This window comes from Saccostrea cucullata, unplaced genomic scaffold (genome assembly GCF_032062105.1).
Source record: "Saccostrea cucullata isolate Sc308-1 unplaced genomic scaffold, CSIRO_AGI_Scuc_v1 ctg14, whole genome shotgun sequence".
In the NCBI taxonomy this organism is placed as follows: domain Eukaryota; kingdom Metazoa; phylum Mollusca; class Bivalvia; order Ostreida; family Ostreidae; genus Saccostrea; species Saccostrea cuccullata.
Genome location: NW_026941090.1, coordinates 728052 through 755564, shown reverse-complemented (window position 1 = coordinate 755564; position 27513 = coordinate 728052). Strand labels below are relative to the sequence as shown.

Genomic DNA, 27513 nt, shown 5'->3' with positions numbered 1-27513 from the left:
TTCTCGAGATCCACTAGGCCAGTAAAACTGAATGATATATAGAAGCATCCTGCAGTAGTGTAAATTCTGAATTGTTCAAATCATGACCCTTCTCAAGAATCACTGGGCCAGAAAAGAAGAAACTTTTATGGAACCATCCTGTACTAGTGAAGATTCAAAATTATTATAACCATGACCCCCGGGGGTTTCATGGAGCCACAATACATAGAAGAAGGGGAAAACCAGGTGAAGAACAGCAGTGAAAAAGTTAATCTGGTGAATGATAGAGCCCAAGGGCTTCTTGTTAATTAATTTGAATTTATTTATTTTTAGCTTTTAAAATATGATAGATTATCTAGTATTATAATCTTAAGCAAAACGGTACTTTTTTGTCAGAAGTACATATCATTTTGTGATTAGCAGCTGTATATTACTTGTTGTAGCTAACACAGCTCCTGAAATAACAGGAGCCCTGCTGGTCAATGCTACAATAGGACAGCCTCTAACACTTGCGGTACAGGCCATTGATTCTGATGGAAATTTGATCACTGTATTTAGTCCAGATGGTAATTCTACTGGAATAGGTACAGTCAACATATCTTATACATATCTTCCTACAACGGATGACCAACAAATTAGGTAATCTTTGCAGATATTCATTAACTTGGTGTATATTATTTGTGTGCATTAACTTGTGTGTTTTTTTTTTGTTGTTGTTTTTTTTTTTGTTTTTTGTTTTTTTTTGGTTTTGTTTGTTTATTATAAACTGAGCCTGCCCTTTCACGTATGTGTGTTGTGTGGAAAGCAGCAAATTCTTTTCATCTCTATTTCGCTTTTCTCTTTCTGATATATGATTTCCTACCAGTAGGGATGGGTATATATCGTCCAAAATATTTTGTATTACAATATATCATCGTTTTTCCACGAAAAATCAAGATAATGCCATGAGACATAAGCAATTCATGTTCAACCTTATTGTCCTTAATTTTAGCTTTTGATTTTACTGATTCAGAGGGATTTTTTAAATTTACTTATTTTGTTTAGATTGTGTTCAGAGCTTGTAATATGCTAGATAATATTAAATCTGAAAACTTGGTAAAAAAATAAAGTAAAATAGTTTTATTAGCTCACCTGAGCCAAAGGGTCAAGTGAGATTTTCTGATCAAAATTTGTTTGTCGTTGTTGTTGTTGTCGTTGCTGATGTCGTCGTAAACTTTTAACATTTTCATCTTCTTCCCAAGAACAGCTGTACCAATTTCAACCAAACTCGTCACAAAATATCCCTGGGTAAAGGCCAAAGGGGATTCAAGTTTGTTCAAAATTATTTTAAAATCTTTTTCCCTTCAAAGTACCACGTACTGGTCCAGGAAATATGAAACTCATTTGGAAGCATCCTCAGGTAGTGTAGATTCAAGTTTGTTCAAATCATGACCCCATGGACTAGGGGTGGGACCACAAAATGGGGGGTCAAAGTATAACATAGGAAAATATAGAAAAAATTTTCTTCCTGAACACCACTGGGCCGGTAAAAATGAAACTCATGTGCAATCATCCTCTAGAAGTGTAGATTTATTTTTGTTCAAATCTTGACCCCTGAGGGTAGGTTGGGGCCTAAGCAGGGTATCAAAGTTTAGAAATACATGACATAGGAAAAATCTTTAAGAATTTTCTTCTCAAAAACAGCAAAGTCATGATTAGTCATACTTAAATGAATGTATCCTCTTGTAGTGTAAATTCAAATTTGTTCAAAACATGACCCCTGGGACAAGAGTGTGGCCATAATGAGTGGTCAAAGTTGTAAGAAGGATTACATAGAAAAAAATCTTGATAATTCTTCTGGAGTGCAGCAAATCTGTGATTGTTCATATTTATATGGAGGCATCCTTATGTAGTGTAGATTCCAGTTTGTTCAAGTGAACCCTGGAGGTAGAGTGGGGCCAAAATTAGTGATCAAGGTTTTACATTGGAATAATTTGAAATAACTGTTAAAATTCTTTACAAAATCAACAAAGCCATATTTGATTATCAATCTAAAAGCATCGAAATAGGTAATGTAGATTTAAATTTGATCAATCTTGATCACCGAGGAGAAAAGAGGAGCCATTAAAGTGGATCATAGTTATAGGAAATATAATGGTTTTATTAAGGCTATATCAATAAAAAAAATTCATCTTATAAACAACAGAGCCTATATATACCGGTATCATATTAATTTCAGAGCATCCTTTGGTAGCATAGATTTAAGTTTGTTTAAATACCCCCCTCTCCTTCCCCTGAACCCTTTTTTATATTAAAACTTCTAAATACTGAACTTAATTTTGCTTTCACTTTGCCAATTGTTCAGATGAGTGACGTGGCCTCTGGGCTTCTTGTTTTGTATTAAAGAATTTCTCGTTTCAGAACAGAGACACACAAATTAAATGATATAAAAATTAGACAGAAAATGTGTTTGTTAAACACTTATGCCCCCGTATGGCATCAAACGAAGATTATACTTGTCTTAAATGCAAACTCACTGGAAATACAATTCCAAAATATGAAAGTAGCCCAAAGCTTTTTATAATCATGAAAATATCCATGGCCAAGGCCAAAAGATCAAGGTCATTGGTATATCCAATGAAAGGTCTTGCCATAAAAAATACATATATGAAGTATGGAAACCCTAGTCCTTACCCTTGAAAAGTTATGGCCAAGATTAGATTTTTAAAAAAGTAGGTCCAAGGGTCAAAGATCTTGGAATCCAGTGAGGGGACTTCCCACAAGGATTACATATGTGAAGTATTAAAGCCCTATCCCTTACCGTTCTAAGGTATAGCCAAGGTTAAAGTTTTTCCATAAGTATAGAAATCTTCAAGTTCAAGGTCAAAAGGCCAAGGTTGTTTGTATCCGTTGAAAGGTCTTTCCTTATAGAATACATATATGAAGTATAGATGACCTGGTTTCTACTGTTCAAAAGATATGGCCAAAGTAAAATTTGGAATTTTTGTGTAAAAATGGTCAAACTCCAAGGACAAGGGCAAAAGGTCAAATTTGGTTGTACCCAAAGAAAGATCTTGTCACAAGAAATACACGTGTGAGATATGAAAGTCATAGTTCCAGTAAATCAAAAGTTATGAGCAAGGTTAAAGTTTTTGCGGACAAACAGAGAGACAGACAGACAGACGGACACGACAAAAAATACATACCCCCCAAACTTCGTCTACAGGGGCATTAAGATAGTATACATTTCATGATGCTGTCCAAATGTATCTTGACGCATTTCTACACCCTTACATATGAACTTACGCCTTATTGATCTTATTGATACACACTTACTTATGATACACTTTCAAAACCTTATTGCTACACCCGTACTCAAGATACACTTTAACCTTATTGCTACATCCTTACATATAATATATATGATACATTTTAGCCTCATTGCTACACCCGACATATGATATGCTTAAGCCTTTTCGCTACACTCTTGCATGTGATATTCTTTAGCAATATTGTGGAATAATATATATATATATATATATATATATATATATATATATATATATATATATATATATATATATATATATATATATATATATTGTAACTGAGTAATATCTTTACTTTAGTTTCTGGGCTGTTGACGACATGGGATCTGCCTCTAACATTCTCACAATGACGATTGTCAAATGTTCTGGCTGTTCTGGTAATGGGACCTGTGACTTTGATCACCCTAAATCAACATCAACACCCAACCAGTTTACTGCACCTTGCATCTGTAACATTGGATATGAAGGTAGGAAATTTAATTCTTGAGGATGTCTCCATATTAATATCACCAATCATGACTTTGCTGATTTTGAGAGGAAGATTTTTAAAAGATTTTTTCTACGTATTCCTATGTAAAACTTTGATCAACCATCGTGACCCCACCCTATTCTAGAGGGTCATCATTTGAACAACCTTGATTCTACACTACCTGAGGTTGCTTCCACATGAGTTTCATCTTTCCTGGCCCAAATTGGTTCTGGAGAAAAAGTTTTTAAAAGAATTTTCCTATACATTCCCATGTAAAACTTTGTGGTCCCACCCTACCCCCGGGGGTCAAGATTTGAATAAAATTGAGTCTACACTATCCCAGGATGCTTCCACATGAGTTTCATCTGTTCTGGAGAAGAAGATTTTTAAGATTTATCATTAATTTTTCATTAATTCATAATTATCTAACCTTGGAAGAGGGCTTGGCCCTTCGAATTCATTTAAACAAACTTGAAGTACCTTTACCCAAGGATACTCTCTAACAATTGGTTAAAATTGACCCAGTGGTTCTTGAGAAGATGATGAAAATGTGAAAAGTTTATGAGAATAACGACGCCTAAACGACGACAGACAACGGATAAATTTTGATCAGAAAAGCTCACTTGAGCCTTCGGCTCAGGTGACCTAATAATAATATATAACAACAGTCAAAAAATAATTTGTTATTGGCAATTAGAAAGAATAATTTATAAACTTTAGAAACCCTTCATACTTTTTTAATTGACTGTAATGAAATTAGATTGATATTTAGCATGAACATGTCCGACTGCGTCTGGTCAATTCGAACCCTGCTCCATGACCATGACACAAGGACCCAAAACTTAATTGTGTTAAAACTAGTTTTCATATTATTACTATGTTACCAGAGTCACTCACTTGACTTATCTTCAAATCTTTTGAAATTGAAATCTTAAATTGTTCGACGCAATTGAAGCCTTTCAAGCTTTTGATTTTCCCTTTTATCTATACAATTACAATGCATATACCATTGCTATAGGCGCTGACTGCTCGGTGGACGTGGATGGTTGTCATGACAACCCATGTCAGTCTTCTACATGTACAGACAACTCCCCCGCGGACCACAGCAATACGGGGGTGGCCTTCCAGTGTAGTGCGTGTCCAACCGGCTTCCAGTTCGGCACGGAGAGGAAGTGTGTTGGTATGTCAAATCTAAGCAAGAACTTTATCTGATGTATACATATATATAACTGTGAAGGTTTACAAACAAACTGGGGTATATGTATGAAACAGACATATTAAATAGCTTGTTCATATTCACATACATATACATGAAAACAGAGTTACGGAATACTCAGTTAATGTTAAAGTGAATAAATTTCATTATCTGTAGTTTTAAGATATCATACTTGTATTTGTACTTAGAATGGTAATTTCGGATTGCATTTAAGTGCGGATACATGTATATACTTTAAAATATGTTTATGTATAAAGTATTGAGCCTCCTTAGTCTTCTACAAGCATAATATGGAGTAGAGCTAACCGAGAATGTATCACTTTTGTTAACAGATGTAGATGAATGTAGCAATATCAGTCAGTGCTCTAACCATCAGATTTGTACAAATGATCTGGGGTCTTTTGGCTGTAGCTGCAAGTCAGGGTATCGAAGCGACGGCTCTCAGAACCAGGTCTGTCTTGGTATGTATAAATAACACAGCATCAAACCATAAAAGGTGGTACCACAGGTTTTTTTTATATCCATAAATAAACTTGTGTATTTTATGAAGTTTAAAAAATACTGATTGAAAGCTCGAATTCTGAGAAATATATGTTTAAAAAAAATGTATAAGTACTTATTCTACATTTAAATATTCTGTTGTTTAAGATATAAATGAGTGTCATGAACAAACCAGTGGATGTCAGCAACTCTGTAACAACACAGATGGAAGTTATATTTGTTACTGCAGAGAGGGGTACAGTTTGAACTCAGACAACAAAACATGTCAAGCAGGTAAGATATATATGCTATTAATGAATTAAATATATGCGGTGTGGCAAATAAGACAATTCCACTCCATCACTTTTAAAAGTTATGAAATGGTAAAAATTATTTTCTCTCCGAATCGGATAATAAACCGCCTCTTATTGAAATATTCATGATCACGTGGTCTCGCATGCTCATAGCAAACAATGGTCCAATCTCGTGAATGAACCGAAAAGCATGATGGTCTACTACGTTTTTACTTCAGACACGTGAGTAGGGGATTGTCAATACGTGAGCACACCTCAGAGTTGGTTGCTTTTTGTACCGAGGAATAATCACGTGCAATTGTCTTTTCACTAGCAGTACAGCACGGGTAAACTCTAAACAAACGGACCTGTACAATGGAGTGGGGAAAACTTTAATTTTTATCATTGTTAATTTTTTGTATGCAAATATGAGCATGAAATTAGATAATAATGTACATAATGCATTAAGTGTAAATGCTTGGGACATCAACTTTCCGAGAATTTTTCGTGTAATATAGAACCCATAAATGCATTAAATGCATTTAAATCCAAATTAAAATTTCCTTTATAAATATGCATGAGAATATCGTGTTCTTTTCCCGACCAGTACTTTGTTAATACCGAATAATATTTCGTCACATTTGCAAGAATGCTTCATTTTTGATAGCTTATCATACTTCAGAAATTTTTGTTTGGTTTCAGTTGTGCAAAAATACTGTTTAACACGGCATACATATCTTTAATGGTGGTGGTAAATGAAAATGAAATTGAATGTATGATACATTTTGAATAACAAGATATTAATTTGAAAGAACTCCAAATTAAAATTTCAAATGAAGAAGGTGCTTGTCTTTCAAATAGAAACTTGGGTAGTGAGCATTTTGAATAAATATTATTTTCTGGTAATTTTTTTTTTTAAATTTTAAAAATTTTCATTTTTGGTTTTGGATTTTTTCAATTTTATAGATACAGTAAGTCCCATTTGTTCAGCATACAATTGTTCACATTCCTGCACACTGGAATCTGGGTCTCCAAAATGTCACTGTGATGAGGGATATACTCTTGCACAAGATGGGAAAAGTTGCAATGGTATGCACAATGCATTTACATGGATTTGAAGATGCAAATTAAATGATCTAACAAAAAGCACTTTGGCACTGAAAAAATGAGTGTATATTTCAATATCGTATAGGCAGAATTCTTAGCGAAGATTTAATTTTGGCATTATTAGCGAGGGTGTCAAGATTGCTAAAATTGAATATTGCTAAAAATTGATTGCACTTTATTTGTAATAGCTTCTTTTCTGAGCGTTTTAAAATCGCTGAAATTACATTTCTCTAAAAGTAAAATACCAATTTTTAAGGACAAATCGCTTAATTTGCGTCTCGCTAAAATTTCCACTTATACGGTATATATCCAATTTGTACATTGTTCTAATTTATAGATTATAATATGTTATAAATTTTTAAAATTGGTTATCTATTATTTCTGGACTGTAGATATAAATGAGTGTGCGGATACCAGAAAGAAATGTCCCCATATATGTAACAACACAGTGGGAGGTTTTTCCTGTAGCTGCTATCCTGGCTTCCAGCTGATGCCTGATAAAATATCCTGTGCAGGTAATTTCTTCTTCACAGAAAAAATGAAGCTCTTTTTACAGTTATTTCTCATATGTTAAAATTTTGTGTGTACTAGTTATTCTAAGTAATGTGCATCACTTGTGTTTATAATTTAATCTTGCAGCTTGTGATGCTGTTCATTGGGGTGTGAACTGTAACCAGTCATGTGACTGTACCCAGCATGCATTATCTTGTGATCCAAAGTTTGGCTGTCAGTGTAAGGGGGGATGGACAGGGACCCACTGTGAGACCAATATCAATGAGTGTCAGGATGGGGGTCCATGCGGGGGACTGGAAAATTGTGTGGACACTCCTGGGTCATATGTTTGTCAGTGTAAAGCGGGTTACCAAAGGAATGACACCTCAGGAGATTGTAAAAGTAGGTCTTAACTTAGTATACTGATACAAGCATATATTTTAAGCATACAGTAAAACTCGGTTATAACGATGTCACTGGGACCTATGAAATTACTTCGCTATATCCGTAATTCGTTATATCCGTATTAGAAATTCGCTTAATTTGTATAGCTGGGGATCCAAGATAACTTCGCTATATTCGTGAATTCGCAATATCCGTGTTCGTACTAACCGAGTTTTACTGTATTTTGAAAATTGAAAAAAAAAATCATGACAGGTTCTTTTGATATAAGCATAGTAAAGTTTTAGTCAGAATCAGAACAGATTTCTTCTTTACTTACCATAGTATATGTCCGACAACTTTTATTTATTATTTTCTGATACTAATGTGATTTTATGTTTTGGCAGACATTGACGAATGTTCGGAGTCTCTGTATAACTGTACAGACACAGAGGTATGTCTTGACACTCTAGGAAGCTACAGATGTGATTGTAAATCTGGCTACCAAAGGGATGCAACTGGACAGTGCCAAGGTATTCATGATTCATGTGCTCTTGTCAGTTTTGTCTTTGCTTACTTATCTAAGCATGATACATGCTAAGATATGTATTATTAAATGGATGTCAATTATTGTCATGTCCACTTTGTCTTTTACTTTCCTTATATTAAAGCTTTGTTTTGCTCTTGTTTATTTAAAAAAAAGGCCTTTGATGCAGGCCTTTGAAGAATAATGCTTTCTTTTAATGCTGTAGAATTTAAGATGTGCTTGAACATATCAATATAACTTACTGTAAAATCGCTTAATTTTGTGGGGCAAAAGTTTTGTTGATTGCAGGAAAATTACTGTTTCGAGTGGATTTGATATCCTAGTGAAAGAAGATACATCTTGCTGCACTATGAAATTTTAACATTTCCTTGGGAATATAAACCCATGCCCACTTAGTGTCTTCATACAATAAAGACAAGGAAATTAAATTCCTTTAAAAAAAATTAATGTAAATGTATGTTTATTATTTCAGATGTGAACGAGTGTGACTTACAGATAGATCAATGTAATCATCATTGTATCAACACCGAGGGGAGTTACAACTGTAAATGTAACATAGGGTACACGCTGCAGGATGACAGAAGAAGCTGTATATTGTGTATGTTACAACTTGTGTTACAAATACATCTACGTGGGTTGTTCAAAAAGTTAGTGAACTCCTGTCATATCTTTTTTTTTCATTTAACGTCGTATGCTAATCAAATTTGATAGAACTATTTTAGCAATAAATTCGAATAATTTGTATTAAAAAATATTTAACTATCATGATTAATTTCAAACCTATTTTGAATTTAAAACTGCAAAGATCGGATGGCGGAGCGGGTTAAAATTTAATAATTCACAAACAACACACGAAAAAATATGGCAATGTCTGTAGTAATATTCTCTGTAAAATTTAGCAAAAAAGGGGAGAAAATCCTACACTTGGAAATTAAGAACTGTTACATTGTTTCATATTCCAAATTATGGCATAATATTTTGATTCGTTGAAAAGAAAACAATTTGGGAAGATAAGTAGTCCTCATTGAAAGCAACAAAAATGATGACTTTGTTGAACGTTACAGAACAGCAGATAACGATGCAATTTTGTGATATACTCGGAAAAAATCCGAATTAATTCAACTAAAAACGCTAAAGAAATCAAAACTTATGTCACAATTAAGCCGTGCATGTGTTTATAAATGGTGCATGTGGTATTTGAGTGACAGAAACTCTATATCGGACAAGGACAATCTTTGAAGAAAAAGTTTATCTGGTAAAATCTTATCAAAAACTTCAAAAATGTGTAATCCTCATGGAAAGATAGAGCTTCTTAGTTACTGATCTTGTGAAAACACAGCTAATTGGTAAAGGTTATTATTTTGTTACTATATATTTGATGTGTTGTGTAAATGAAAATTGTTATAAGCTCTGACACCTTAAAGGTGCATAGACACAGATTTAAAGTTAATATTTTCTCAAATTTTCTATATAGTATCACGACATATATAATGTAAGAGCATCACACACGAAAATATAATTAAAATCTTTTTTTTTCATGCATCGCAAAGTTATTGATACATTACTTTGAATTTCTTGAAGTAATTGATTGAAACATCCTTGAATTTTCTAAAATTTGAATTTTTAATGCTTAAGAAAAGTGGCAATTTTGTTTTGTGTAGTAATGAAATATATATAAAAACTTTTATCCAGAACAATAACTTTATTTAGAGTAGAAATAAAAGCAAAACCATTTCACAAGTATTGTTATTCCGCGCTAAGTGTTGTGTACAGAGTTTTGCAAATTGAAAACACCCGGGAAACGTGCACTGTTTTTGTAAACACTGCAGGTGCTCTGTTATTGTTAAAGTTTACGATTCACCGGATGTGTTTCATTGTTAATTGTTAAGTCTGCACACACCGCTGAGCACAGACTGACAATATACTGTGCACAGGTTTTGATGTTGAACATTTCTTCTCTGAATTTTGATTAAAGTTTTAATATTTTTATGAATACACAACAAGATTGCCACTTTTCCTAAGTATTTAGAATAAAACTTAAATTTGTGAAAATGCAAGGATATGTTAATCAAACCCATCCAGAAATTTGAAGTTTCAATAACTTTTAGATGAAATAATATTCATATTTTCGAATGAAATGTTATTGCAATATACAAGTCGTAAAAATTTGAGAAAATCTTAGCTTCAAATCTGTGTCTATGCATCTTTATAACTATGTCAGAGGGTATATACTAGACCCTGGTGGCATACTTAAATTTTGATTCAGTTTTCTTCCTATTACTTAAGCTTATAAGTCCTACATTGATTTTTAGCCAATATATATTTTGATAGAGATAACCAGATGAAGGTTTTGAATGGATCGAAATGTGTTTGGAGTATGTTCAAGTTTTCGGAGCAGGGTCCGCCGTCATAAAACTTTGAGAAATCTCAAAAAAATTCTCAGCTCAAGTTTTGAGAATTACTCAGCTGAGAACTTGAGAATAAAATAGAGTTTAAGGAATTTTTTTTCTCAACTTTTTTATGACGGCCGCTGAGTCTGAGAATTTTGGATCTGAGAAAATTCTCAGACTTGAGAGCATTCTCAGACTTAAGTATGTTTTATGACGGCAGACCCTGGTCTCATTTCCAAGTAGTTGTACAGTTCTTAATAGTTTTTACATGCATGAATGAATACATGTATGCCAAAAGTCGCCTTATAGGAGTGGATGGATTTAAAAGCGTATTTATAAAGAGCATTGAACGCCATTATTTTATTTGAACATGTTGTGCATTCTTGTACATAAACAGCCTCCAATCCCTGTGAAGGAGCCACCATTACTTGTGATAACAATTTAGGAGGATGTACAAAACACAGCTGTGGATCACCATACTGCTTCTGTAACCAAGGCTATAAATTTAATCAAACATCCAGAAATTGTACAGGTATTGTACCAATCTGCTGTAAATCTTATTTATTATCAGTACCAAATTAATGAACCTGCATATACGAGGGGTTATCAAAAAGTTCTTGGACTGTGGCTATAAAATTAGTACTATGTAGTTTGTGCTCTCAAAATTCATGTGGAACATAAAACAACTAAAAATAAAGAAATGTTGGAAATTTTAGCTTGAAACCTTCATTATTTGCAAAATTATTATAAAATAAAAACAACGTTTTATGATCACTCGGTGCTGTCGCCGTTTCGTTTCGTCAGACAATGTCATTGTTTTCAATGTCCGCTTCTTTTTCTGCATGCATTTATTTTTATGAGATTCCCTGGAGCTGAGTAAGGGCTTAAACTCACCTTGTTCATATGTCTTTACAAAGTCATGAACGGCGGCTTTCAATGAATATAATTTTCCAAATGGATTTATACGTTGGGAGTAATCCTCGCTTGATTGTGCCAGCTTATTTTGCTTTAGGTAGTTCAATATCTACAACACTGATCAACGTCATTTTTTGACGTGTTTGATTTTTCACACCTTGACTACAAATCGATATTAACTGTACATCCCTTTTCTCCCTGAATCTATTTTGACATTGAAAGACAAGTATTCTGGATACGTATTATTTTTCTGTAGCCAGTTTAAACATTTCTTAGGTCCATACCAGTTTTTTTTTCAAGGGCAAACCTTTATATAATGTTGGAAAAGGAAACACCTCCCCCTTTTAACGTCATTTTCAAAGCCTTATTTGTTTGGACACTCCATGTAACATTTACGATATAATTTCATAGAACTTCCAGAATGAAGGAAACATTTCATATTTATGGAACAATTGTGTCCTAACACATACCTGATTAACGGGATTTTCGGATGCCAAATGTTCATATCACAAGAGTTTTTCTCAATTACACTTAGGTCGCAAAAACGTCGTGTTCGAGGTTGCGCCGCCTGGACATACTATTGCTTACAAACACATTACTAATTTATTAAATAATAAAATAGATGATTTGTGGTTTATTCTTTAGATAGAAAAAATTATGCTAGCTAGATATTTTAAAGATAATTGATGTACCTAAAGCGGTTTTAATTTTATGGCGCTAGTCCACGAACTTTTTTTGATATTCCCTTGTACATGTATGTGTGATATGCAACTATGTCTACTTAGTATACACATTTTCTTTTAGTACCGAGTCTATAAACTAGGCCTATAAAAGATCAGAATTGTTTTTGTTTCATTTTCATTTAAGTAATGTATTCCAACTCCAGATATTCAAATTCTAAGTTATTTTAGTTTTAATACAGTTTCTTTTAATGATATATGGGGGAGGGGGAAACTTTGTACTTGCAATTTTGAAATATTTTGATTCCTTACTACCTTATGTAAATCAACAGTTAGGTATACATCATATTCGAACCAAACTTTACTCTGTCCTTTGAAACTTTTAAATTGTTCTTGAAAGGCCAAGGAAAGTCCAGTTTTTGATTCCTCGAAACCAGAATATAGGCTCGGATCTGTGATTATGGATATTGCAAATCATAGGCCTTTTAAACCTGCACGTTTTAATGAAACAAATGGAGCTAAAAACCTCGTTATTTCCTTGAAATTCAATATGCCAATAAAGGAATTGACGCGGTTAATCTAAGTAAAAACTAATATTCTTAATCACGAAAGGGTCCATTCTTATATTCCACTATATTTCAAGTTAAAGGCAGAGATTTTAAGCACCACCTTCAAAAGTACCTGGTCTGGGTAGCCCTGTCAATCAAGTGCATGAAGTCCACCATTGGCTGCTGGGACTTGATTGACATTTACTTAGAAGTACCTGTGTATACCCTGTACACCTTGTGTGGCACGCGTGGGGACCTTCAAATTAACTTTTGATCCTTTGATGTTTACTGAACGTGGTATAGAGAAAATTTCTCAAGATCCCCAACACAGGTAAAGTTTGACAGCTGGGGTATTTCACTGTGTATTTAATCACTTCCTGTGTATAGGGATTAGCAGACAAATGACCACAGGTAGACTGCTAGCCCCCAAGGCATTCACATCTGTACAGAATAAGCCCCTCCCTCACCTGGAATTTACCAGCCAGTAAAAAATCTCTGCCTTTAAAGACTTAACATTGTATTTCTTACAAATATACATCAACCATTGATTCCAAACTTTTCAATCACAAAAAACTTGACATGGCCTTGATATCGAGTATCTGATACATAATCCTCCATCGTGTTTATATTCTTCTTCGTCCTATATTAATAGTCCTGCTGGACCCGTTATTAAAGGTGACGAAAATATAGTTAAAAATGAAGACTTTAGAACACTTAATTCAAAAGGTCCTAAATATAGGGAACTCCAATCCTTCAACTGGCGTTGGAATTTCATAAATGTTATGGATTCTGTTAAAGTTTACGCCAGCCGATGGGCCAGATATGAAAAAAGACGTTGACACTTTGTCAGAATGGATTTTATGTATCAGGTCCATGTTGATATCGCGTATTAAAATATTGAGGGGCAATATGAAAACCATTTATCCTTCTGCATTCAATAATCTAAAAGTGAAAAAAGAATTGGATAAATAACACGATCAGTACGTACTGGTCCCTGCTGACAAAGCAGGCAACAACATTGTCTTCGTTTGTAAGGTTCATTGTATGAATTGTATGTTAGAAGAACTTGGATTTAATTCTACAGGTGGTAATCCAACTTATACTCAAAGTTCCCTTTTTTGTTTTGAATATTTTTAATATCCCGAAGAACCAAAATGATTTTGAACCATGATATATAAACTGGATTCCGAAACTTCATATTAAGAATCCATACAAACAAAGATACATTGCAGGTTCCAGTAAATGTTCAACCAAGCCTCTTTTTTTACTCCTCACTAAGATATTTACAATAGTGAAGGAAGCACTTCAAGAGTATTGTGCTACAATGTATTCAAGAAGTGGTGTGAATCAGATGTGGATACTAAAAAGTTCCAAAGAACTTTGGATAATTTGAAATCACAAGATTTGAAAGAATGAACAGCTTAAAAACTAACGACTTTTAAACTACATTCACAACCATTCCCCACGATAAATTAAAGTCCAAGCTTTTTGATATCATTGACAGCTTCTTTTTCAATGAAAATCGAACTCGTAAATTAACTTCCTTGGTCATTGTATTTTTGCAAAATTATTTTGTTAAAACACATTCTGATTGTACACACAAGTATACTCTAAAGTTGACAAAAGGCTTGAGTTTCAGATTAACAATATCTGTGGTTTTTGGAAAACGGATCTTTAAACAATCTATTGGAATTCCCATTCGTACCAATTGCGCTCCGTTATTATCAGACCAATTTATGTATTCATTTGAAGTAGATTTTGTGCACAATCTTATGCGTGAAAAGAAGAAAACACTTTCTGTTGCCTTCAACTCAACATTTCGATATATCGACAACGTATCGTCAATCAACAGTTGTCATTTCCATTACAATGTTGATACGATATATCTTGGTGAGGGTGAGATAAAAGATACCACAGAGTCTGGCAAAAATGTTTCATATTTGGATAATGTTAATGGTAATCTAACAACTTAGCTTTATGATAAACGTGATGACTTTAATTTTTCTATCGTCAACTTTCCTTACTTATGCAGCAATATACTTTCATCACCTGCATGTGGCAGTTGATTCGATTCGCAAGAGCATGCTCTACGTATGAAGAATTTCAAAAACGAGGTTAATTATTGACAAACAAGCTGATGAAACAAGAATATCAGCAGTCTCCTTTAAAGTCATCATTTCGTAAGTTCTTTGGTCGATACGACCTTGTCAGCAAATACAATATATCACTGAGTCAAATGCTGACTGACGTGTTTCATACTAATTGTTAGTCCATTATTTATACACTGATTTGACGACGGATTTTTCCGATATTTCCCGACCATGACAAGGAGCACACGGTGGGTGTGACTGGTCAGCAGGGGATGCTCACTCCTCCATGGCACCTGATCCCACCTCTGATGTTTAAGAGGTCCATGTTTGCTCTGCTCCTTTTTTTCATTGTTTTATGGACTTTAATATTGAATACTGTTCGTTATCTCCTTATCCTTTATGTTATATAAACCTGTACATGTAGCTATTTTTAATATTAAATTGCATATATTCATCTTTATTAACATGACTGTATTATTCTAGACTGTTCAGTAATATTTCTACACTAAACATGGTACCTTTGTTTGTAGACATTGATGAATGTGCCGAGTCTGTAGATGGCTGCTCAGAAGTTTGTAACAACACAGAAGGGGGATTCTTTTGTTCTTGTTCAGCAGGGTCTTCCCTCCTGGCAGATAAGAAAACATGTCAGAGTAAGTCAGTATCAGACAATGGCAGAGTAAATCAATATCAGACACTGTCAGAGTAAGTCATTATCACACACTGTTAGAGTAAGTCAATATCAGACACTAATAAAAAGTCAAAGAGTCATCAAACTATAGAATTCTGATTACCGTAATACGATTTTTTGATTTGCAGTTGCATGCAAACGAATAAATAATATAAAGAAAGGGAGCTGTAAATTACTTTTTATTCATGAAAACTTAATATTCGCGAGTCTGTCTTCTCGCGAAAGTTTTATTCTTGCTTTTATTTGTATTATACAGGATTGTATTATGCTTGTATTTGTATTATCAAGGATTATATACAACACAGCTCGCGAAAATTTTGTCTCGCTAATTAATATCTTACTAACAAAAATAAGGATCACGGATATATACGTACAATGGCATTTATGATTTTGAATAACTATTTTTAGTAATGGTAATGATAAAGTATATTTTTGTTTTATTTATTATATATTAGTTATATATTTTTTGATGCAATAAGTTGAAGTTAATTTTTCCCCATAATAATATTTTATATCTTTAAACTATAATTGCTTCTCAGGTTGCAACAAGACAGACAGATGGGGAAGCTCTTGTGAGAACCAGTGTAGTTGTGGAGCAGGTGCATTGTTCTGTGACTCTGTGATTGGCTGTGTTTGTGGCACTGGCTGGACAGGCTCAGACTGCTCTGTAGACATCAACGAGTGTCACAACGACTCGACTAACAACTGTGGACCAAACTCTAACTGTGTAAACCGAGAGCCGTCCTACATCTGTCAGTGTGAGAGTGGATACACTAAAGTCTCTAACAGTCAGACAGAGTGTACAGGTACAAGACACTTACCACATATTTTATATACTGACACGCAAAAGAAACGCAACAAGCAGTAATCTACAAATGTTTGATTTTTCATCCAATGATTTTCAAAAATGAACACAGTAAGGCAAAACTCACTTTTCAGAACATCAGATATTTGATAAAAATGTTAAATGTTTATCTTTTTACTTTACTAAGTAACATATGACTGTTAAATCCCCCCTCCCAGCCATTCAAGTAAAACGTGCAAGACTGTCCTAAACAACAATTGCAGCTTAATTTCTACGATACAGAAGGTTTATCAATATCGAGATCTGAGCGAAGGAATTTTAAATACCCGTTTTTCAGATGATAAGGTCGAATTTTCTCTAACTTAGAGCAGTGTAGCCACCCTTTTACTTCCGGTACAAGGACTTCCTTAATGCATATGATACGTAAGACCCTGTTGAGGCGTAATATAGTGAATTTTTGCATCGGCAACTCTCCATCACCTTTACATTGAAATTTTCCAGCTAGAGCAATTAAAATGCGTACTTAAGCCATTTTCAAGAAGCCTTAGCATCGTTTCTTGTGAAAACGAATAATATCATGGAAAACGAGTTTATTTTTTGAAATATTGCTGCATTACTTATGATGAACAGTAAAAAGCCTTAAAACTCCACAATATTGCCAAATGTTTTGTTAAACATGCAATTTTTTATTTCTGTTAAGCAGACTAAAACCAGACTTCCGGGTATGGTATGAAAATCGTTCAACCGTTAAATTACCGATGTTTGCCAAATTGAAGATATCCATAATTTTAAGATGCAAAATTCTTTACTTTATATCATTATTTCCCCCTAAAGTGGGGTGTTGCATTTCTTTTGCGTGTCAGTATAGCATTAATGCTCAACTTCCCTTATTTATGCAGCAGTATACCTTTATCACCTGCATATGGGGTTTATATCTCTCAGTTGATTCAATATGCTAGAGCATGCTTTACGTATGAACAATATCTATGTAAGATAAGTTATTGACAAATATATTCATGAAACAGGAATATCAGTAGTCTCGTTAAAAGTCATCATTTCCGAAGTTCTATGGTCAATGAGCTGACCTGTCGGCAAATACAATTTATCATTGAGTCAAATACTGACTGGCGTTTTTCATATACTAAATGTTAGACCATAATATATTTACACACTGAATTTTTAATGGATTTTTCTCGTTATTTCGATAAGGAAGAAAAGTAAACGGCTGGTGTGACCGGTCGGTAGGGGATGCTCACTTCTTCATCCCCATGGCACCTGATTCCATGTTTAATATTTTAGAGGTTCATGTCTTTTCTGCTCCCAAAGAACTATCTGCGGTATGTTGCATATATTTGCCCCCACAGAAGTCAAATTTTGAAAACTTCCTGAAATGTGCTGATTTCAATAAATTGTATGAGAAATATAAATTAACAGAAAATATTATAGTTTCAAAGTAGTACATTCACAATTTTTGATTTTATGACGTCACAAACTAGTCCGATTTTATATCCTTATTATCTTGTGAAAACGACATAATATGTTGTGAAAACGACATAATATCTTGTGAAAACGAGATTTCAGAAAGAAGACAAAATGGACAAAATTTCAACAATTTTAGCTTTGAAATTTATAGAGCGCATGTGTGTTCAGGAACAATATTGACACATTTCATTGATATTATCATTCTACACATTATTTTAAAATATTCATCCTGAACACGCATGCGCTCGGTGACTTTTACTCAAAATATCGACGAAAAATGTACATTTTTCTGTAAAATTCATAAAAAACTGAAATTTACGTCATGTTTGTGACGTCATTACGTACATATGACGTCATTACTTATGAAAATATTCAGTGCTTCGAAGCTAGAATATACTCCCCTGTTTAAGAACTTAATTAAATATATTTCCATCAAAGTTTGATTTGGGGGGGCAAATATTGGTTAATACCGCATAAAGTTCTTTGTATGATGGACTTATGAGCTTGAATACTGTTTGTTATCTTCATATATTTCAATTAAAAAAATCAGTCAGACAGATTGTACAGTTAGTTTCATTTTACTGCTGTTTCATTTTACAATATTATTTTAAAATTTGTTCTCTCGTTAGAGCCAACGAAATAAGATAAAAATTGATAAACATTCTTGCATGATAAATTGACAATAAAAGGAACTGTACACAGCATAAAGTGAAAGCATATTTCTTTCCAAGAGGAAAACAATGTTGTTTTGTATTGATTTGTTTTGCTCAGTAATTCTTGGACATGTTTTTGAGAGATTTTATTTTGCTTTTTTCAGACATTTTTTTTGCTATTCAAGCACAGAGTATAAATCTGTGGTTTAAGTAAGGTCTAGACTTACTATTTTGCATTGGATGATTAAAATGATATTTTTTTTAGATATTGATGAGTGTGCGACCAATCAGCATGACTGTTCCCAGCGCTGTCAGAATATCATGGGAAGTTTTAGCTGTGCGTGTAATGAAGGATTTCAACTGGATAATAACAACAAAACATGCACAAGTAAGAAACTCTTATTTTTACGAAGTATATTGAACTGAAGTTGAGGTGTTAATTATTACGTAATCGACTATGACAGGAGGTGTGAATTGTTGATTGATCTTAGGCAATCTGCTTTGAAACTTCCTAATTATTCTACTGAGTGAAAAGGACAGTCAAAATGATATAGAACACTAAAAAGGGACACAGGGGTGCCTGTTAGGGGCAGAGGGGCGCACTTATTTGAGGGCAGGGGCAATGCCCCTCCATTTCCCCCTAGCTGGAACAATGTAATGAATTAATTTAACAGGCTTAAAATGCTTCTTTTTTATTAAATTAAAAAATTAGCATTTTAAGCCTGTTAAATCAATAACATGTTTTCGAATAACACAAAAATACATTCCAGATGTTGATGAGTGTACACTACAGACCGATGACTGCCAACAGATTTGTGTGGACACTTCAGGAAGGTACCACTGCAAGTGTAATCCAGGCTTTGATCTGGCTGAGGACCTTTTCACATGTAACAAAGGTACGTCTTACTTTGTGTAAAGTGTAGAAATTATCAATGGTATCTTACTTCATGTTTTCTGCAGAAATAAGTTCTAAGGCATTTATGCATGGTTAATCAAGTCTGTCCACATTGTGTTTTACCAAATTAAAAAAAAAACGGTTAATATTTCAAACCTTTCATACATTTGATATCAGAAAATTCTTTGTGAATTTTAAGGTCACCTTAGTAATCCCATGTGACCTATTGCTATCCGTTTTCGCCCGTCGTCGTGCAGTGTGTGTTCTGTGTCCTGTGTCAAATTATAACATTTGAACATTTTCAGCTTCTTCTCTGCAACCGTTCAACCAATTTAGTCCAATTTTGGCATAAATTATATATGGATGAAGGGAAACGGAAATTGTGAATTTCATGGTCCCTGTACCCCTGGGGCCTGAGGGGTGGGGCCAAAACCACAAAAATTAATGCAAACTTAGAAATCTTTTACTTTACACCTGGCATTAAGTAGTCAAACTGTTGGCATGTTTATATTGAACATTGAGTCTTTTCACAAAATGTTGAAATCCATGGCCACGGGGTCAGAGGTTCTAGTGCTTGAGCGGGTCTATATAGATTATTTAGTGAAAATGCATTACTTCTTTGAAAATCGTCTTCTCGTCTCCTTGGTATTAAATAAACTAAGAACATAGTTACGATCAATAAGAATGCCTCTTCCACAACTGTGAATTTCATGGCCTTAGAGTTGAGGATTCTTTACTATTCCATTACTAGTCTATTGATTTAATATTATACTATTGTGAAAATACCTCAATTCTTTAAAAATCTTCTCTGCTTCTAGGTATTAATAAACTAGCTAAGTACATTGTTTTGACGAACAAGAATGCCTCTTTCAAAATTATGAACTTTATGGCCCCAGGGTCAGGGGTTCTGGTGTTAGGTCGGGGCTCTGTTGATTATATTGTGAAAATACATCAATTCTTTGAAAATTTTCTTCTCTGCACCTGGGTATTAAGCAGATAAACAATACCTACGAGGGGTTATCAAAAAGTTCGTGGACTGGGGCTATAAAATTAGTACTATGTTGTCTGAGCTTACAATATTTATAAGGAACATAAAACAACAAAAAATAAAGAAATGTTGAAAATTTTAGCTTTATACGTTCATTATTTCCCAAATTATCATTAAATATAAACGACATTATATTATCACCGGCGCTGTCTCCGCTTAGTTTCATGACGTCCGACAACATCATTATTTTTTAATCTCCGCTTCTACATCGTACACTTATTTTGATGACATTCCCTAGAGCTGAGTAAGGACTTCAACCCGTCTTGTTTTTTTTATGACTTTACAATGTCATGAACAGCAGCTTACATGCATATATTATTGCAAATGAATTTATTCATTGTGGGAGATCCTCGCTTGATCGTGCCAGCATATTTGCTTTATGGAGTTTAATATATAGCTAAAACACATGATCAACGTCATTATTTGACGTGATAGATTTTTCAAACCTTGACTACAAATCGACATGAACTTTGCATCCCTCTTCTCTCTGAGTCTATTTTGGCATTTAAAAAACAAGTAACGTGGATGCAAATTATTTTTCCATAGCCAGTTTAAACATTCCTATGTGTATATACCATTTTTTCCAGGGGCAAAACTTCATAAAAAGTTGGAAAAGGAAACCCCTCCCCCCTTTTGACGTCATTTTCAAGGCAATATTTGTTTGGATACTCCATGTAAAATTCATGATAAAAATTTCATAGAACTTCCAGAATGAGGTAAAAATTCCATATTTTATGGAACAATAGTGTCCCAACGTATACCTGAATTAACGGGATATTTGGATGTCAAATGTTTATATCAATATAGTTTATCTTAGTTACACTTAGGTCGCAAAAACGTCGTGTTCGAGGTTGCGCCGCCTGGGCATACTATTGCTTACAAAACATTACTAATTTATTAAATAATAAAATTTATGATTTATGGTTTATTTTGTAGATAGAAAAGATGATGATAACTAAATATTTAAAAATTCATTGACGTACCTATAGCGGTTTTAATTTTATTGATATCTGCTCCTTGGTATTAGTCAAACATTTTTGATAATCAAGGGTGCCTTTTCCAAAAATATGAAATATGTGGAGCTAGGGTCAGGGGTTCATGTGTGGTACGGGCGCTACAGATTATTGCTTAATATTACTGATAAGTTAAAATACATTTTTGTTTCCCTATCCTGCCTATGGGTATTAAATAACCAAACTAAGCAATTGCTAAGTGTATATAGTTATGATTAGCATAGATGCGTCTTTCAAAATTGTGAATGCAATGGCGTCTACTTCAAAACATGAACCAAATTCAATCATTGGAAAATTGTTGCATGATGCTCAGATGACCTATAAAGCCCATTGACCTCTTGATTTGGCTCACCTGAGCTGAAAGCTCAAGTGAGCTATTCTGATCACTCATTATCCGCTGTTCTTCTATCCGTCCGTCTGTAAACTTTTCACATTTATTTTCAACTTCTCAAGAACCACTGGGCCAATTTTAACCAAACTTAATACAAAGCATCTTTAGGTGATGGAGAGTATAATTTTTAAAATGAAGGCCAAGTTCCCTTACAAGTCGAGATGATCAAGAAAAGACAAAAATAGGTTGAAGTCATTATGAAATCTTTTCAAGAGCCACTGGGCCAGAAACGCTTTAAATTATGTGGATACTAAATTGTTAAAATCATGCCCTCGGGGGTAAGGCGGGGCCACAATAGGGAATCTACGGAAGCCCATTTAGGACCTATCAAAAAATATTTTTGAATTCGTTATAACGATTTTTAGAATTCAATATAACGAATTTAATTTGTTATAACAGATTTATTAAATTCGTTATAACGAATTAAATTTGTTAAAACAGATTCATTGAATTCGTTATAACGAATTTAATTTGTTGTAACAGATTCATTGAATTCGTTATAATGAATTTAATTTGTTATAACAGATTCATTGAATTAGTTATAACGAATTTAATTTGTTATTACAGATTTATTGAATTCGTTATAACGAATTTAATCTGTTATTACATATTTGTTGAATTCATTATAACCAAAATCTTGAATTGGTTATAACGAATTCAACAAATCTGTAATAACAGATTAAATTCGTTATAACGAATTCAATAAATCTGTTATAACAAATTAAATTCGTTATAACGAATTCTAAAAATCGTTATAACGAATTCAATAATATTTTTGATAGGTCCTAAATGGGCTTCCGTAGGAATCAAAGTTTTACATAATAATATATAATAAAAATCTTTGAAATTCTTCTTCTCAAAAAACATTGGATCAGAGAAGCTGATCTTATGTGGAAGCATCCTTGGATAGTGTAGATCGTTAATTATTAAAATGATTGAAATCAAAGTTTTACATAGAAATATATAGGAAAAATCTTTAGAAATCTTCTCAAGAACCAATGGATCAGAAAAGCTGAAACTTATGTAGAACATTCTTGGATAGTGTAGATACTAAATTGTTCAAATCATGACCCCGGGAGTAGGGCGGGGCCACAACAGGAAATCAAAGTTTTACATAGAAATATCTAGGAAAAAGTGTTAGAAATCTTCTCAAGAACCAATGGATCAGAAAAGCTGAAACATATGTAAGCATCCTTGGATAGAGTAGATTCTAAATTATTAAAGTTATAATTTGGGATGGGGGCCACAATAGGTATTACAAGGTGGAAAATCTGGTAAAGCAAACTGCATCACAACAGTTACTCCGATGCGCAATGTGGCCCATGGGCCTCTTATTTAAATTAATTTTTTTCCTATTATTGATCATGTGTATTGAATTTTTGATTCTTTAAAGCTACAAGGGTAATTAATTTCCTTGTATTTACCACGCTTCAGACCCTACTTATGATCCTTGTAATGCCAATGGTCAGCCTAAGGAGTGCTCCTATGCCTGTAGGATCTCGAACGGAAGTCCTGAATGTTACTGTGACTCCAACTCACGACTCAACCCCAGTGACAACAGAACTTGCATTGGTTTGTATTCCTCTTTATAATTCCTTATTCATGTGTACTTAATTCCTTTGTAGATTATAACGATTAGTTGAATATAGTTTTTGGTTTCAAAAGATTGTTGTGTTTTCAGAATTGAACGTGATGTTTTTTTTCAGCTTTGGACAATAAAATTGTGATCAACATGACAACAGACTACCCATTTAATAGTGACCTCCTTCTTTCCTCTAGCACCACTTATAAAAACACCAAGAAAGACTTTGAGGATTCTGTTAGTTAAAATACTCTCATTTATTATATAATGGTATTATTTTTCCTACATTGATACATATACACATACATGTATTAGAACTTCAGATCTTTTTAAACTTGATTTTTACAGTTGACGAATATATTCAGGGGAATTCCTGGTTTAGTAAATATAATAGCAATCGTTACAAAATTTCGGTGAGTATATAATCACATTTTTAAAAAATGTTAAGTGAAGATTTGCATGTGTTTATGATGAAAGGATTTATGTAAATTCAGGTATTAGAAAAGACATTGTATTTCTGCATGTTGCTATTTCTATATTTGTTCATTTGTTGTCTGTGTTTTACAGGACTGGCGAAGTACAGTAAGTTCATGATTTAAGACTTCAGCTAAATGTACAACATTCATTTATAAATTATTTTATGCAAATGTAATTAACAAGAAAGCTTTAAACTTCAAAATGTCTTAAAAATGATAATATTCATAAAGCATTTTGAAGAGTAAAATATACTGTATTTTTGTATGACTATCAAAATGAATGAAGTTCTTGTTATTTTCATTAGAGCGGGCGACACAACAGTTGAGTTCTACCTAGTACTGCAACAAGACAAAACATCAAATGATATCACCAATGTAAGCCAGGCATTGGTCAATCTTCGTAAGACCCAAATCACTGTGTCCACCGCCCAATACAACCTATTAAAGGAAGCCACTATTGGATCTAGTCAAGGTAAATATAAAATGGCCCAACAGACACAAATTTAATAGGGGAAGACAATGGGCCATGAGCTGCCGTCTGTCGCCCTATGAATCCTATTTTTGCCTGAAAAACCATTGATTGCTGGTCATTTCAGAAAATGTGACTGGGTCACTGGATGAAAAATACAATTTCCGCATGGCTGAAACTCTACTGAAACTTCGTGGAAACTAATAGTATCCGCTTAGTTTCAGTGCAGAATTAACTTCAAGTTTCATCAAGTTTCCGCTGTGTGGAAACCAAAGGTGACCACGAATCCAAATAGTTTCCACAACTGAAACCAACTTAATTGTCAAGTACTGGTTGAATCTTATTAAATTGATCATTTGATTTGCCAAAGTATTTAATGACCCAATGTTTGTGGACTAAAATTACATTAACATTCAGATAAACTGGTATAGGTACATGTCCTATTTCCAAAGACAGAAATGAAATAAGCTCATGCTTCATATGTATACCCAAGGATTGGGACGAATTTCACTTTACATTGTATCATATGTACATTGAAAGTTTGTTCCAAAGAAAATACTGATTGTCGACCATAATTAGCCAGGATCTAACTAAGGGCCTTGTTTATAAATTTCCTGTATATTGCATTCGTAGAACCAGTTATCTATATTCTGTATTTATAATTGACTGCTGTATTTATGATTGACTGTACATTGTATTTGTAGAGCAAGCTAAATGTATTCTGTGTTTATATAATTCCCTGTACATTGTATTTGTAGAACCAGCTATCTGTGTTCTGTGTCCAGATTCCTGTTATTATATCAATGAGACGGATTATCTGTGCAGGTATACATGTTTCTGTGACTATTTATAACTTTGAGAACGTAAACTTTAGATATAAGAATGGATGATTCAATTCAATTAAAACATGAATGCATGATACCCAACAAGTGTCGAATTTAATTTAAAGGCCTCCAAACATTTAATATGCTGATGTTCCATAATGATCACTACAGAGTCCATCTGTCCATCTTAAGATCATAATTGTGTATGATTCTGTCAAGGTTTTCTATATATTAATATAATATTTTAAGGTATGTCACTTGTGAAATTTGTTAAATCAAGGATTTTTTGAGAAGTATATTTTGGATAAGTACTCATATAGTGTAACTCAAAATCACAGAAAAAATGGGGGGTCAGTGTGCATCTTACTGATCTACGGTGCCATTAAGTTGACCTCTTTGCACTTAAACTTTAACTCTTTGGTAAATTACCTTAACCTTGATCATATTTTATCAGATGTAACTATGGTGATAAATATAATTTTATTTTACATAAAATAGTTTGAATAATATTTATCACCGAACAAATATTGCAAAATAATGCGCGTAAATTATTGTGTGACCTTTTTGCACTAAAAGGTAACATATTTGGGATATTAAAAAACTAAATAGGCAATAAAACATTTTCTTAAATCAAGCTTTTTACGACTTAAATGTTGATCAGTCACAAATATCAAGTACTTTAAACTAATGAAAGAAAAAGTTGGTGTCAGTGGTTTTAATTTTGAAATATTGGTCAGAATATGTAATTTTCAGGCGAAAAATGGTATATATTTTATCTAGACTTATTTGACATATCTTTATTTTTTGGCAAAGTTTGTTGAAGGAAAGTGTAAAACTTGTTCTAAAAATATAAATTAAGACCTATATTAAATATTCCAAACAATATCGTAACGGAAAATATTCTCCGAGTAAAAATATTTGAAGCTAAGGTTCCAAAATATTTAATCCAATAAATGTGCAGATTTGCAGAATTATCTGCTTAATATCCTTCCACCACAAGAAATAGTCCCTCATAAATCTTGCTTCTTTGTATCTATTTGAGCAGTTTTTCTGTTGAATGTTAAAACATTAACATTGTTGTAAAATTGAATTTTAATGAATAGTTTTGCAAGAGGATCTGCGTGAACTTTTCTAAAAAGCTGACGAGTGACATACCTTAAGTAAAAGATGATTATTTCTGTCATGTTTTTTTCTCATTTGGTTTTAATGTTTTTCTTTTACATGCAGGCCTTCTTTTGGTAAGTCCAACTTCAAGAGAATTTAATTCATTCTTATACACTACATAATACATTTATAATGTGTTATTCCAAAAAATAATAAAAAAACAAGAGGCCCAGGGGCCACAGTGCTCACCTGAGCACATCGGCTAGGAAAAAGGACATATCAGATCAGAACTGAAAGTTTACTGAGGTGGGGAAGGGGGCTTGAATTTTAACGCCCCCCCCCGGGGATCATAATTTGAACGAACTAGAATCTTCACTACCTGAGGATGATTCCATATAAATATTACTAATCATGGCTCTGAAATACTTGAAGAGAAAATTTTAAAAGGTTGCCTTATATATTCCTATGTAAAACTTTGATCGGCCAATTTGGCCCCACCCTGTTCATGATTTGAACAAACTTGAATCTACACTACCTGAGAATGATTCCATATGAATTTCATCTTTCCTGGCCCAGTGGTTCAGGAAAAGAAGATTTTTAAAGATTTTTCCTATATACTCCTATGTAAAACTTTGATCGGCCATTTTGGCCCCACCCTACCCCCGGGGGTCATGATTTGAACAAACTTGAATCTACACTACCTGAGGATGATTCTATATGAATTTCATCTTTCCTGGCCCAGTGGTTCTGGAGAAGAAGATTTTAAAGATTTTTCCTATGATTCCTATGTAAAACTTTGATCGGCCATTGTGGTCCCACCCTACCCCCGGGGGTCATGAATTGAACAAACTTGAATCTACACCACCTGAGGATGATTCCACATGAGTTTCATCTTTCCTGGCCCAGTGGTTCTTGAGAAGAAGATTTTTAAAAAATGCCATTAATTTTTCTCTAATTCATAATTATCTCCCCTTTGAAAAGGGCGTGGCCCTTCATTTCAACAAACTTGAATCCTCTTCACCCGAGGATACTTTGTGGCAAGTTTGGTTGAAATCGGCTTAGTGGTTCTTGAGAAGAAGATGAAAATGTGGAAAGTTTACGACAACGACAGACGACGGACAAATTTTGATCAGAAAAGCTCACTTGAGCCTTCGGCTCAGGTGAGCTAAAAAACTACAACTGAAT

At 33.6% G+C, this 27513-nt stretch overlaps 1 protein-coding gene across 1 annotated transcript in view; it reads left to right on the top strand.

Annotated features, from left to right (window-relative positions):
• LOC134257096 (pneumococcal serine-rich repeat protein-like) overlaps positions 1 to 27513 on the top strand; it is a gene marked incomplete at its 5' end in the record, with an annotated part of 115429 nt that overhangs the window by 77678 nt on the left and 10238 nt on the right. Inside the window, 15 exons of the mRNA XM_062739739.1 lie at positions 7492 to 7746; positions 8133 to 8258; positions 8745 to 8870; positions 11060 to 11194; positions 15426 to 15548; positions 16126 to 16392; positions 18792 to 18914; positions 19297 to 19422; positions 23308 to 23445; positions 23580 to 23692; positions 23804 to 23868; positions 24023 to 24037; positions 24237 to 24403; positions 25159 to 25225; positions 26452 to 26462. Of these exons, the coding sequence (XP_062595723.1) occupies positions 7492 to 7746; positions 8133 to 8258; positions 8745 to 8870; positions 11060 to 11194; positions 15426 to 15548; positions 16126 to 16392; positions 18792 to 18914; positions 19297 to 19422; positions 23308 to 23445; positions 23580 to 23692; positions 23804 to 23868; positions 24023 to 24037; positions 24237 to 24403; positions 25159 to 25225; positions 26452 to 26462 (1857 nt within the window). The remainder of the gene's footprint in view (positions 1 to 7491; positions 7747 to 8132; positions 8259 to 8744; positions 8871 to 11059; positions 11195 to 15425; positions 15549 to 16125; positions 16393 to 18791; positions 18915 to 19296; positions 19423 to 23307; positions 23446 to 23579; positions 23693 to 23803; positions 23869 to 24022; positions 24038 to 24236; positions 24404 to 25158; positions 25226 to 26451; positions 26463 to 27513) is intronic.